A 15411-nucleotide genomic window follows, 5' to 3' on the forward strand; every position below is an offset into this window, starting at 1 on the left:
TAGCCTGTTGTAGAAGGGCACCTAGAGCGTCATAGAAACTGTCCTTGGCAGATTCAGAGCTACAGTCAGTTGGGGCGTAAGCAGAAACAATAAACAAGGTGCGATGAACTTCACTTCCTCTAGATTCTCTCACCGATGTTGCCAAACAAACCGCACAGATGCGACTGTCTACGGGTATCCAATCAAGCAGAGACGCTTCCGCTCGTTCGCTCAATACAATGCCCACCCCAGCATATCCAGCTGCAGCGGCCTCTGCATCACCAGAGGTGCGCAGTCGGAACCTGGAAGAGAGCGCGGGGGCAGTCAGTTCGATTACAGTACTTGCGTCCTGCGTCCTTGTTTCTGACAGACAGCATACATCAATACAAAGGGAATCCAGCGTACGCGCAAGAGCCACCTGTTGACCTGCTTGCTTCAGTGTGCGAACATTGAACGTGGCTAAGTAGACAGGCTTTCAGGATTTGAAAACAGACTTCGAAGTGTTTAGGGTTGTAACTGAACTCGGACGTGCAGAAGCTGCAGCTGAGTGTGATGCAGGGCGGGAAAAACGGTCAAACCTAGAGCTGGGACCTGCGGATAAAGTATTCAAATTTGGGCGGGGGAGGGTGGAAGACGGAAAACGTGAAAGTGTAAAAAGGGAGGCGTCAGCAGTAGCATGTTTTCGCTTACCCGCCCTGCTGTATGCAGCAAGTAAGGCGACCCGGCTGATGGCACCACGCGACGGCCGATGTGGCATGAGAATATTGTTAGTTGTGTAGGTCATAGTTGTACGAGGGCTGGGATACTGCCAGGGAGCCCACACCTAGACAAGAGGACGATTAGGGTCCTCAACCAAAGCCTTTGGCTCAAAGCCTAACCGCAAGGCAGCGGTGTTTGGCGGGGAAATGCAATACCTTTTCTAAGGAACAAGTCGCCATACATGTTCTAACCCCCAACCTGGAGGACCAGGAGACTGTTCGTCAGACCTCTAACCATTGACCAACCTGGTATGAGAGACTGAGTGTTGCGCGGACACCCCCCAGTATAGCTCAATGGGTCTCCGAGGTACACAAACCGCCACACCCCGGTAAGGTTCAGTCTCTTCGTGACGGACTCACTCAGGCAATCTGGATAGAAACTGACAACAAGAACGCCACTGATGTTGGTTGGTAGCCATAGCTTTCATCGTCTCCGACCGTGTGCACCAAAGATCGCGCGGTCACCGTCCTAGAGGGCGAATAGCACCCAGTAGCACCGCAACCCAAACGTTTCGTAACCTCTTTTACACCACTCTGCCAGCTCAAGGGTTGGCCACCTGTCTGCTTTCGCCACTCTGATTTAGGCACGGAAAACAGCACTCTCCTCGACAAACGATGGTTAGGCATACGCAACACACGCCCCGGCCAACGCAGCTCCAGGTGGTGGACACATTCTTCAAAGCAAGTTCCCGTTTCACAACCGAGAACTCGCTTTCTAAATACCTCGTTGCGGATTCTCTGACACCAACTCACACGAGCTATGGCCCTTAGACGACGACTGCCGAACTCCTGAAGACGTCTCGGTTCCGCTGCTAGAACAAACCGAGTCTCGGCCTTACAACAGAACCATCCGAACTTTGGCCGACACACACGTCCCCTATAGTACACATCACCCCTTAATGACGAGTATAAGCTTACGCCTGCTGAACAAATGTTGCGAACTTTAAAGATAGGATTAGACTACTTGCAGGGATGGGTAGTCAGTACGTTGTCCCTTAGACATTTTTGACTTAAACTAGTTACTCCCGTCGTTGTGGACATTCGTACGGATTGCTACGATTGCAACCGCAGCGTCAGCATCCTTATTTTAAAAGTACGAGCGAAGAAGCATGTCTGTGGACCCTAGAATGGTTAACATGCGTTTATTCTGTACCCTTTGACTGGTCTCATTTAGTTGGTAACGCTGCTCAATTATTCGGAGCCAGACTCTAAAGTCGCGTTGAAGTGGAGGTTTATGCCGGCTGCGAAGTGACACGCCAATATTATTGGGTAATCGCACACGCAAAGGGTCGTTTCCACTGGCGACGTTTGCTGGTGATTAGGTCACAGCGAACATACGTTTATAAGTCCTGGTGTTTAATACCATCCAAGAACCGAAGGTACGTTGTATGCAACTGGCCACAGATCTTAGCCATTCACAAAAAAAAAAACGTCTAGCTGCAACACCCTTTCGGTGCCTGACATACCACACGAAGGATGCACGAGGGCTGGGATACTGCCAGGTCGCCCAAGCCAGAGACAGAAGTCGGGTTCTAATCACGGGCCTTCCGGTCAGTAAATCCGCACGCCGGTAGGGCTACCGTTCTTCGGCCGAATTGTGAATCCAACTAATGGCACGACCGGATGTCAAACCCCTACGCATGTATATCGCTCGGGACGTTCCACCTTGCTATCTATTTGTCAGAATTCGCGTTTGGTATCTAGCGGGACATGTATATTCGCTTGTTCACTATCTAAGACACCGTTCGGAAGGGTATCATCCTGCACAAGCCGTCTTCATACTCTATTCGTTGCTAGTTGCTGACTAAATCATGGCGACGAAAACCACACCAACTCCGTTCTGGTTTCCTTTTTAGAACAAGAAATGCTTGGTTGTATTTACTCTGAATTACCGATGTCCGACAGTCCAAGTGCGAGCAGCGACCAGAACACAGGTCAAGGCTACTCAAGATACGCAAGCACTAACGGAGAAATTAACGACACATCGACGATCTTTATCACCACGCGAGACGGTTTACTACAAGTGCGTCGTGAGAAACACTTGTAAATCTGGAATGAAGTCACCTGTTATAGAAATAGACGATATCTGTTCGCCGTGAAATCGTTTTTCCCTATGTACACCATCTTGAGGTTTTATGTAACCATTGTTAGCTTATCATGAACCTAGTCAAAAGAAAGATATATGATACAACGTTATTTTTTGAAGGGGCATTTTTTGGGAGTAAAGTACAGCGACGGCAACGTGACGAACAGTTTATCGATAAGAACGAGTACAGATCAGAAATGCCAAATATCCTTGCTTGGTGATTATCCACGCTGTAATGAGAAAACGGAAAATAGCACGTGGTGTTGGTACAGAATGAGGGCGAATCTCGGTAAACTTATGCTAGACCACCCTACCAACGGCAATACATTGTTTTCTGTTACAAAATGGGTGACCGAGTGAAAAAAGACTGGATCAAGAACAAAATATGGGAATTAGCGAGTAGCGAACAAACCCCGAAAACATTAGGATAATCACTGACAGCAACACCAGCAGAGAATACTGATGCTTCACTGCGGTACAATCATGTCAATTTTAAATGAGGCTTCACAATGGAAAGAAGGGAAGATAGGGAGTATCAGGGGACCTAGGCTAGTCCAACGTCAACAGACAATCTGGATGGTGACTGACAGCATGAACGCCACTAACAGCTGCATCATTCAGCGTCTCCTGCCAAGCTCAAAGAAAAGCACGTGAAATCCAGTCTGGAGTGCGAACAGTACCAACATTACTCAAGATTTCCGCATCCTTCATCCCCTTCTATTATGCCAGATTCTGTCAACATCTAGGCTCCCGCCACTTCAAATAATGCGCCGAAAAGAGCACTCGTCTCGACAGCGGTTGTTTGGCATGCGTAGGGCCTGGCTCAGCCACCGTACCTTACAGTGCTGGGTGTATCCTTTGAGGAAAGTGTTGCCTACTTCATTATGTGAAGACGGACAGCTCATCATGTTCACGACCTGTTGGGACATGCCCCGGAATACGTGATCCAACGCACCACCAACACCAAGAGTGTAGGGCGTCTATATGCACAACATTGTCCTAACACTTGACGAAATGTGAGCATGTGGCCAACACAGCCTCTTCTCCGTCGAAATCCTGCTTGATGTTCTCCGGCCCCGTCCTCACGCGCCTTTCTAAGATGACGTGGAATAAGCTACGCAGAACGCAGTTACAACGGGGGCCAACCAAACTCTTCTGTGACTGTCACTCATTGCGAGCATCCCGAGCCTAGTTGGTCCGCATGATCTCTTTCGCCTAGACAAGCACCCTTATAGTTAAACAGAGCGACAGGGGGGTTGTCAGGCACAATGGCTCGGTGATGCTTGGGAGACAGGAGACATTGCTTTAGGCTCATACTTCACTGTTCAGGACTCAGTTGTGGGTGGAAATTCGGTTCTAAAATTGCAGGTGGCCAGCTGAATTGTTGAAGTGTCCAAACCAACCATCAGCGTTCTTTTTTTATAGATAGGTGAGCCGTTATCAGCGCTTGTTGCGCTAACATCCTTCTGGATCCACCAGGATTCATAATCCGCTCAATTGCTTTGTTTCACTTGGCATCTGACAGCTTGTTTAGTTGTGCTATACTGTCGACCAGGAGGAATCCTTGTCCGAGCTCCTAGCAATTTTAATTCTCGAGATCCAGCGCTAAGATGCAGATGATTGCCCTGTTTCACAAGCAGGGTGCAAGGCAACTTGCAGGGTCCCGGATATACTTGCCCGTAACAGTCTACATCAGATGTACTTTCCGAAAGGGAATCTAGCATATGGTTCTAGTAGGCTTGCCTCGCATCAGGTTCCGAAGGCTTGTCAATGGTCGGGCGAGGTGCACGCACCCCAGGAAAGCGCAAAGAGAAGCAGCAACGAACAAGCAAGTGATCCGAATCTACATAGGCGTCCTAGAACGAGGGGCAACCAGCAACTGCCTCATTCCATGTATAGCTAATGGCGATGTAGTCCGTGTTGGAGGTTGACTGGCATGCGGAAGCCACCACGTGGGCAAGTTGCTTCAGTTATTTCAGAAGTTAGTATTGCACAGAAACTGTTTATGGTCAGCTGGCTTAAGCCACTGTCCTAGCGTTTCGAACACCAACAGCGCTAGTCTACCTACCTGTACATTAATATCTCCGGGAGCCACATCAACATCTAAGCTCTTAACCCACCGCAACAAGGCGCTCAATGTGTCGTAAAAACTGCTTTCGAGAGTACCATAGCTACAGTCTATTGGGGCGTAGGAAGATGCGATGGACAAACAGCGATTACCGCTGGGTTTGCCGTTGCCAAGCGAACCGTATAGAGGCAATTATAAGTGAGCAACCATTCAAGCTTAGTAGCTTAGAACGACGCCAACTCCAGCAGAAGCGACCACAGTGGAACCAGAAACCAGCGCAAACCGATGAGGGGACCGTTCAACAGCCGTACTTGAACCCTAAATCCTCATTTTAGATTGCGTACATGCAACAAACGTCTGCTGACGTCAAAATAATTCAGAGACACTGAGCGTCCGGGTTTGAAGAACGATTTCGGAGAGTCTACAGTCATGGCGGTTGACTTAGCTGTACATACAGCAGCTAACTGCAATGGGTGAAGAACGGATATCAGTCCTTAAGAACTTGCTCACTGATAAACGAATAATGAGGTTAAGAACAAATATGTGGATGATACAATAGGACGATCGGGGTCCTTTGGCCCAAAATCCTAAGCGATAGCTGGCATAAGACCTCCAGAATAGTTCACATTAGTGAGAAACAAGTCGTTAAACATGTCCAACCAAACCAGTAGATCATGTTAGTCAGGTGCCTAACCATCGACTTATTTGATGTGAGGCTTTGTGAGTGTCGCACGTACACTCCCCAGTGTGCCTTATTGGGCTATAGAGGTGCACAAACAGTCACGTCTTTTCTTCGAAGGGTCGTTTATTGGATCCGGTGCAGTGAACTACTATTCAGCTAGTGACTCAGCTGTCACACCACGGTAAAGCTGTAGTCCAACAATGTCCAGGTTGTGACACTCGAAATCAAGATCCCAGAGATCAATGTCTTAAATCGAAACCCCCATTATGGTGTACACTCACCTTCGCATTGTATGCGGCCAGCTCAGCATCCAACTCTTCTTTGGTAACCACAGGTCTCCGGGCTCGCCCACGTCCGCGCCCACGACCACTAAGACGTCCACTGAAGCTACCACGTCCACGAGGTACCGAAACACGCCGTCGCGGAGGGGTGACTCGAGGCCGGATGCTTTCGGTCGTAGAAGCTGGAAACAAATGGGGATTATTGGTATATTGTTAAATAATTCAGATGGAAAGGCGCTCACTGAGCTGAAACGGTGCCTCTGATAATTGCAATTTGCAAGATCAGAACTTCGAAAGGCTAGCCGCAATGTACGCTTGCCTGAAACTCCAGCTCTTTGCTATCGAACACGCGGTTGATAGTGAGCAAAAGTAAAGGCGTAATTGCCTGGTGCGAGTCCCATGAGTTTTGGAACAAAACTAACGGTGGCTGAATGGCTCCGTTTCGATTGAATTTGTCAGTTAAAAACTGTGTACACGAGATATTAATATTCGGGCGGAAAATCATTGCAAAGTAATTAGTGATGCGCTGTTGCTTCTGCTGAGGAGAGAGAGGTGGGAGATTATTGCCCTCTAGTTCATAACCAAATTTCCTCAAACTACCGGACCGACACATCACCAAGAGTGCCTCAGTAGTGAATACTGGTACCAAATTGGCAAATAACTACTGGGAACGCCCCGGAGAGGAATGGTCCAGCTGCAGCGTCCTTTGAGTGCCTAGCTGCGATGCAGCCCGAAGGATGCACGAGGGCTAGGATACTACCAGATCGCTCAACTCGAGAGGGAGAGGTCGGGTTCGGACCACGGACCTTCCGGCCAGAGGGAGAGGTCGGGTCGGACCACGGACCTTCCGGCCAGTAAGTTACCGCTCTAACCGCTGAGCTATCTCGCCCTAGAGAAAAATGGGAAGACGGGTGTCCATACCCAAGGTCAGCGTCGACACCCACGAATTCATGCGTCCTCGCTAATATCTCCCCAGATTTTCGGCGAATGAAACTGTGGCAGCTTCATTAACCGTGAAAAAAATGTACGCAGTTTTTTACAGCTGAAGATGGTGAGGTCGAAATCGGCACATCTGAGTACCGTCTCAAAGACTCCATCAGTGGAGTTGGCCCGAAATACCTTCTAAACCCCACCCACAGGTGAGACGAAATTTAACTGTGGTAGGACTCAAAACTGATTTGGACGCCCCACACTCGATTAAAATATCCTGTTTCTGTTCGATTACTATGGACGAAGGTCAGTGACCGGAAGGTCCGTGATTCGAACACGACCTCTGCCTCTCGACTTCCTGTGTGGGCTTGAGGAATCTGTCAGTATCCCAGCCCTCGTGCTTCCTTTGGATGGTATGGCAGTTAGGCACCAAAAGGGTGTTACGGCTAAACGACTATCCTCTTTTATCTTGTGCTGTCTGGCGTTTGGGCAGATGACAAAATAGCGTGGCAAACTGGAGTGTCCGTCGAAGATGTTACGAAAATAGGCCTGCTGTCATGAACATGTCAAACTGAAACCATCGGTATTGTGAACACTTCTTACTTTATTGCAACCACATTGCTCTCAACGATGGGTCGGTATTACAGCGAAGTGACAGTACGGCAACCCGTGAACGTCGGAACTTTGTAAGTTGATGGCTTGTATAGTTTAAGCAGCTTGTGAAACCTGATCTTACAATAGTCTGGCAACCCAGCACGAGCGATAGAGATGATCAGTTTTATTGAAGTACTTTCTTACTGAGCACAATCTGAAGGTTGGATCTAACACTAAAATAGAGCGGAGCTGCGCTACAACTTATAAAGTAGTCTCAGGGTAGAATAAGCAGAGGATACAGTACAGGACTATGATTACGAAGAGAGCTGGATACCCTGTCAACTTCATCAATTCGGTTCAATTTATCTCCCATAAACCATGTATCATATGATGCTACAGTTTTCACCACCGGAAAGTGAAAAAGTGTGACATACAGCCAAGATTAGAGGTGATGGTGTATTCAGTTAGCTCTGAAAGTGGGCGGCTACTCATTGAAGACAACAGCTTTGATGTGTCTCGTTTCGAATATAACCTCCTGAGATACGGGTAAACCGCTAGTGACAGACATGCTAATCATCCTGCCCATATTTTTGGGCGGGGAGGGGGGCAGTGGCGAGTATACATGCCTGAAAAGGTCACTCATTCCTTGTTCGTGCGCGAAAACCAAGCGCGCTGTCAAGTTTCGGACGGCTTTTTCGAACTTGTCATGTGGTATTAATGGATTATAGAGTTGCTCCGTTAAAGCAACCTTCCTACATACGACTGCTCGTTCTTTCGACAGGCTTCACGAGAAGAGCTTCTCTAGACCCAATTTATCATGGTTTTGAATGCACTTCCCTCAACAACAAAAACAAATACCACGCGGCCTGATCGGTTCCCTGGTTTGGTTACAAATAAGAGTGTGGATAAAACGATGGACTACCCGAAAACACCGTTCAACATGTTGCGATATCACTTAATAGGCTGCAATCTCAGGTCCGGCTTTTTATGAGTGCACAGTTGGCCACCTTACACAAGGTTGCAGTGGGCTAAAAACGCGTCTTTAACGAAACGTCGTACTGACTGGAATCGTTCTTATGTTTAACCCAAACTCAGCAGCCACATGGGTATCGATGGCAAGTCTGATGATATCCAGGGCGGTATCTGTGATTCATTGGTGACTGTTTTGTCACCAGATGATGTCTAGACAGGTCAGTGGGGCCGAAAGATGTCACACAGATGATAAGAACAGCGACTATCGCTACTCTATTACGCGGTGGGCAAAAATAAACGGAGGAAATCACGTATAGCCGCGAGAGACGGCTAAAGCTCAGAATAACCAGTAGCGTCTTCGAAGCTTCTTCTTCGTATGAACACAACTGATCTTCGACAAAACAGTTGCTGTGATTGACTCATTCGGGATATGAGCGGGCCTACCGGCGTCAGCCCACAAGAACTGTGTCGCTTCACGGTGACGGTCGTTCTGGGAAGGGCACACCACATGATATCTTAATCCAGAACACCCTTGCCAGGGTGTACCAACATAAACTTACTCGTTGAAGCGCGGAATATATAAACCTTGTCAACTGCTCGACTACAGACCAGGGGACCAAACGATGTTACGCAAGCACCAAATATGTAAACACCACCTGTTCAACGTATATCAAAATATGAGGACGCGTGAATACGACGACAAATCCCGCACACTTTCCCCAAAACGTCCATTTTGCTGACACACGGAACACCTCCCGTAAAGGAGCAATTACTCCCAGCTTGTTCTTAAAGATGTGCCCGGGAAAAACGGCACAACTGATTGAACTGATTCATGTTGAACGGACAACCTCCGGTTGAGAGGCGCCGAGTCTTGGTTGAGCGAGAGTTAGTGGAGGTTTAGGCAGGTTTTCCATGACTCCCATAACTTATCCATTCACAGGAAACGTCCGTCAATCCGTCACCATGCATACGGCCACTTGAATTAAACGACAAAGCCGCTTTCTATCAGCTACCGGTTCGACGTTTACAAACGCAGTCCCTCACAACATCCAAACGATCCGTGGTTTGGACTCAAAGGGAGACAGACAGAAACTGGTTCAATGAGGTCGATGACGTTCGTTTGCAATGAATCGTTCTAGGAGTTCTACTATACTAAACTAGTGATAATACTTCTGGCCACTACCTCCAAAGGTGTCGCGGGTGTAGTAGCAACAGAAGTTACCTACAAGTACCAACCCTCAATTATTATTGTTCGAATTTGGTTCCAGGCTGACCAGCTTGTTTAAGCATTCGAACAGCCCACTGGACAGCGTGCAGAAGTAGCTTCACGCATCTAAGCTGCACGCTAATTCTATCTGCTAGCCTCATTCACTGCAAGTGTAAACTGAACTTGAAATCGGTAAGTGACTACTTCACACCAACCCCCCTACAATTGACGACATCATTATCCACTAGTTTTTCACTGCGCACGAACAGGTGAGTAGACCACAATCGTTCTGAAAATCTGCGAGAATATTCCCTTAGGTGGGATGCGCGCACCCCAGCGGGGGTACCACCTGGTTGAAAGTGCCTGTCCGCTTTATTGCACTCCAGAATCCCCGACAGCACCGAGGCAGGCGGCATCTGCCAGTGCGAGTCCATGTGCTGATCGTGGCTCTGATCCTCCCCAAAACGCCTCAACAGATCACATGGTGGAGAGCTATTGGCTCTTCATATTGAGTCACTATATCAAACCCGTCGAGCGAAACCCCCTCTCGTCGAACTTCGCCGGATCTGTCGACCCTTTTCTAACCAAGAAACGAGCTGAAGGGTGAGACCCATGGCAAGTGATTCCTGCAAAATAATAATAATCGTTTAGCTGTAACACCCTTTCGGTGCCTAGCTGCCATGCTACCCGAAGGAAGCACGAGGGTTGGGATGCTGCCAGGTTGCCCAAGCCTAGACGGGAAGTCGAGAGGCAGAAGTAGGGACCTTCCGGTCAGTAAATTCGCGCTCTAACCACTGAGCCATCTCGCCCCCGATTCCTGCAAAAAGTACAGCCATTTCCACAAAAACTAAAGAGCAGCCACAGGGGAAACACTAGCAAGTAGGACCAAAAAGGTGAGAACCCAAACGTCTGAAGCCCGAAATTCAGAGCTGGTGGAACGGATTTCGTCTTCCCCTGAAATAATCGAAAGGGTGGCACTGGTGGGTTGACGCTAGCACCCAGAACGAAACTGTTAAACAGGCCACTCTGACCGATTCGACCGTTAAAATATACATGCCATGTCTTGGCGAATCTGCTTGGTTTTTCAGGGACTCTTTGGACCCTGCTTATTTCAAGTACGGCATTTGACCGTTCCCACGCCCGTGGGGTTCCGTTCAAGTAGACCCAAGCACAGAGTTGAGGGCACAGAACTGAACTACCGTCAGGCCACCAAGTATACACTTCGTTTTTCACCTGACTTTCTGATAGTCTGCACCTCCTACACAGCCTTTATATCAGCAGAGTGCAGTGGAGCATCGGTTTTGTACAACGATGTCATGCTGTCGATGAGGATGATTTTACTTCGCTTACGTGCCCAGTGGCAATGCCCTAAGGCAACGCCGATCAATGTAACCAAGAACTCTGGGGTACTTTTTTGAAAGCATCCCTCCCAGTTTTGATTCATGTAAAACCACTTCAGCAACAACGAATGATTCGACTGATAAGGCAGAGAAGACACTCGGAATATATTCAGTGAAGACCCAGTGTTCTTTCCCGCTAAAGCTTCAAGCACAAACATTGCAAGCATCGGTGAGCAAATGTCCCCTGGGTTGCGCTACTTTAGGCCATGCCATCAATGCCAAGTGTTCAACTGCTCACACACTACATTTACAGATGCTCCGTTATTCGCCACGAGAAACTCGGTAGCTGAGAATTCGCACGGGTTACGGGGGGGGGAGACTAGTCGAAAACGAACGAATTTCGTATTTTCACTGCACATATCGCGTGTCGGGAAGCGAGGCTGGACGCGCGCACGAGAAACTCGGTAGCTGAGAATTCGCACGGGTTACGGGGGGGGGAGACTAGTCGAAAACGAACGAATTTCGTATTTTCACTGCACATATCGCGTGTCGGGAAGCGAGGCTGGACGCGCGCGGACCGCACTCTACAAGGAATTGCAGACCAACTCTTCGCTAGGTCCACGGACCATCAGGGAAAGACGATTTAACCACAAGAGCTGAAAAGAAACCAATAAGTAGACACACGAACCAACAAAACATTAAATAAATGCATAAGCACAGTACTTTAAACTCCCTGTCTCTCCGGAAGACCAACAAACGTTTGTGCACATCCGGACCAGGATCCACAACACGAACAAGCCCGACGATGGAAAGTTGACAACTCCGGGGAAAAAGTTGAAAGCATGTGCTTAACTGGCGGGGAGATACTCAGCATGCCCAGATTTAATTAGCATGACTCAAACAGTGAAAACGAAACGCGCGGCGAGGGCACGACCCGTAAGCGCAAGCACGTCTTCGCATGTGGCAACACCACCAGAGGCTCGCCATTATCAGCCGTACAACTTGGAAGGCCGACTAACCTGCACCAACGAGCTGGATCACCATTGGGCGACCATCAAGCGGAACGCCATTATAATGACTTCGAGCTTTAGTGGCACTGAGAGGATTTAGGAAGACCACTTCAGCTGTGCCTAGCGAACGACCACTCCGATCATAATGCACGGCCGCCCTTCGAATAGCCCCGAATTCACGGAAAAGCTCCTACAGAATGGGGTAACGCAATAACCATAACTAACATTGATGTCGTCATTACTGACTCCGAAATCGAGATTGGAAATGTGCAGCTTGTTGGATACACTCGGCTGTCTACCATCTCGACCACCTTGAAACATATCGTGTTGCCATTTTTCGGGCAAGACACGGGCCTAGGACATTGTTAGCAAGATAATTTACACATACTCCTCCACCAGTACTCCTCCGTGCAATCCCACCACGGCGTACGCCACGCAATGGATTGGCTCCACGTGCACGACCACGTCCACGAGGCTGTTTACGATTCCGTTGGATAATATCGTCGAGACTGAGATCCATTTCAAGCGTGCTGCGAACAGGGATAGATGGCGGAAACCAGGCGGTGCAGTTCGGATTCCCGCGTAGTACACTAAAACACACACCCAAACAAACAAATGGAAAGCAAAATTGTGTATAATGTAATCGCTAGTGCAAGGTTGTCATGAATGCTCGATTTTATTTCTACGTTTAACATGTCTCGCTGTGCATCGTCTTCACGTAAAAGCGCGCGCGGTTTGAATTTTCAGGAAGTCCAACCGCGGCCATCACGTGACCGAAACGTTGTGACTGATCCCGTGGCGGTTGATGCGCGCCAAAAAAATTCATTGATATCTGTGGCGATGTCTACTTCCGTGCACAGGCCAAGCCAAATTATGCAATAACGCTTCATTGCAGAGCTTAACCAAACTGTGTACTTAGTAAATCTTTCTCATGATATCGATTTTCAAAATGTCGTAAAATGTTGTTTTTTCAGCAACGCAGTGTAATGTACACATACATGTTGCGAAGTGTACGCCGTTCAAGGAGCGCTAGAACTTACCTCCGCTTTCGCCGAGTCCTAAGTCCTGATTTGTTTAACCAAGTGACATTGTTTTGACGAATATAGGGGGTTAAAAATCATTCGTCTACACTGGTACTTAGAAGCGTTCAGAGCAACATCGCTGCGGCAGACACATTTATTTGAATCCGAAAAAAATATCGGGTCACAGGGTAATCCCTATGAGGCTCTTTGTTTTTCATTCGCTGTTTCTCCTATGTCAGGTGACCCTCAGCCAGAAAATATTAGCTGTCACAATCCAAAAATGGCAAGCATTCCCAAGATTCAAGGAGCAGGAGACAGAAGACCCATCCATATAGCGAACATTCTTGTGCACTTTTGACAGCAATTGTCCGGTTTGATGCATGTCGGCGGCTGTACCGCAACAAATGACCTCCCTTAGGGGACAGAACAGTAACGCTGCGCATGTTATTCCATGAACTCTTATTTTGTTATTTTTGGCGAGCAAGCAAGTGACCATGCTAGAGATGAGGCCTGTGAGATCACAAGTTGAACTGAAACCGTAAGAAGAATGCAACAAACCGACAGAGTCAGAAGACTATTGATCACAAGCTCACACTGCATCAGAAAAACTGGGGTACGCAGCAATACACAGAGAAAGTAGAAATCTGCAATCTCCTGAACACATGGGTCACTGAACAACCAAGCAACGATGACTGCCATCGAGGCAAATGTTCAAAGTATCAAGCAGCCGAATTCAGCCACACCAACGTAAAACAACAGCACGATGCTGAAGAAGAAAGGACGTTCTTCACAAATAAATTTTGTTCCTGAAAAGGTCAAGACGAACGGTTGCAAAAATGCAAATATTGGAAGTAGCTCCAACAGAATGTGCGGGATCCCGGGCAAGGGAAATGTTAACTTCAAGACTTCACCTATTAGGTTACTAAATAGCCGGTGTTACGTCTGAGGCAATCGGACAATGCCAATCTTATGGAACATGGGAGCATGGTATACTTGTATGCACGTGGCAGTGGATGTGAAGTGACCCACAATTGGACTAGCTGGTAGAAGTTGCCGACTGAAGGAGAAATCCCTTAGGCCTTAAGGGCTGTGAGAAAAATCACGTGTTCGAAACTTAGCGATATGTATTCCCAAAAGTTTTGCAATTGTGCAAAAGTTCCACAAGTGCCATCGAAGTTTATGTGTATGTGTGTGTGTAATAAACGAAAAAATTCAACAAAATGAGAACAGGGTAAGTCCGGCCTGATCCCTCAATAATCGGTCAAAGAAGAGACCCACCATGTAGGCGTTTTCTTGGCTACGTGACTGTTCCTGCACTGTGACTTGCAAAGCGGCAAAAATATCATGGAGACGTGGGGTCGTGAAAAATAGGAATGAATATTGCTTAAATGAGACAGGAAGGTCGGGAAAATGTGTGAACGTAAAAGGGAAAACGATTACCAGGAAATATGGCTAGCTAAAATTGCTTGTATATATCTAGTGGCGCGTAGAATATCTGCCCTGTGGCATACGCATGACGCGTTCCACGAGGAATCAAGATTCCCGGAAGATATTTTGGCTGAACCTTTGGCAACTACCATGGTATTTCGCCGCTTAATCTTTCACAAAGTCACGGTCTCCCTGACGATCAAACAGTGGTTTTATGCTCTAATAAGATTTCCTCTGCAAGCCCTGGCGCTTAAAATGCGACCGCATTTCGGTCGAAGAAGGTGAACTGCGGCATTGTTAAAAGATTTGTTCATGCATGGCGGCGTGGCAATGCTCCGAAAACACGATTGAGTGCATAGTAAACAAATCCTAGCTCATAACGGCAAAAATCATCTGAAGGGTATAACGGGTATGTCTTTGGGAAATTAGTCGAAAAGCTGCAGCAAATTAAGCCGCCCCATATTGTGTCACGATGAGAAGGCGTGTGTCCGAATCCGAGGATGTCAGTAGGAATCACTGGAGTGATCTGGTATGAAAGTATACAATATGTAGAAGCGAGTTTTGAGTTCAAAACGTTGAGGCCAAAACGGCCAAACTGAGCGTTGTGTTGATTTGAGCAAGCGGCGTATTAATACTAATAAGGGGAGCTATATCGAATGACCGAAAGTGGATATGGAATATTTGAATAATTCTAACAGCCTTGTTTGGATTACTTTGACGCAGCGATCGCGCCTGTGATCTGAGTTTGACAGATGATCGCGAATAAAACGAACGTCAGAAATATCAGTTTTAGTCTCAGCAACAGCGCCAGAATAAAGATGACTTACGTAACTGTGCACGTGAAGGTCACCATTATGGGCCTAATTTGTTCTTCTGCCGCCGATTATATCCACAGGATTGTCCCGGCATAGCAGCGAGAAAACCGTGGGCAAATATATCATCCTGTTGTTGTTGTGTCGCAGTACTGATTTGGCGGCCCTAACACGTGAGACTAAGAATACATGAAACCAGTGACTCGAGACATGGCACGCCAGCAGTACCTCAGCGTGCGGCT

General features: G+C 47.7%; 1 protein-coding gene across 1 annotated transcript; it reads right to left on the reverse strand.

Moving 5' to 3' along the window:
- Nucleotides 1-133: 133 nt before the first annotated feature.
- Nucleotides 134-12427, reverse strand: T265_15313 (hypothetical protein; the record flags this gene model as incomplete). The annotated part of the gene is made up of 5 exons (XM_009177530.1): nt 134-328; nt 5855-6036; nt 11917-12097; nt 12133-12261; nt 12296-12427. Coding segments are annotated over 5 exons (819 nt in total), but the record flags the coding sequence as incomplete, so codon positions are not given.
- Between the last annotated feature and the right edge of the window lie 2984 nt (nt 12428-15411).

The sequence above is a fragment of the Opisthorchis viverrini genome, assembly GCF_000715545.1.
Source record: "Opisthorchis viverrini unplaced genomic scaffold opera_v5_433, whole genome shotgun sequence".
Lineage (NCBI taxonomy): Eukaryota > Metazoa > Platyhelminthes > Trematoda > Opisthorchiida > Opisthorchiidae > Opisthorchis > Opisthorchis viverrini.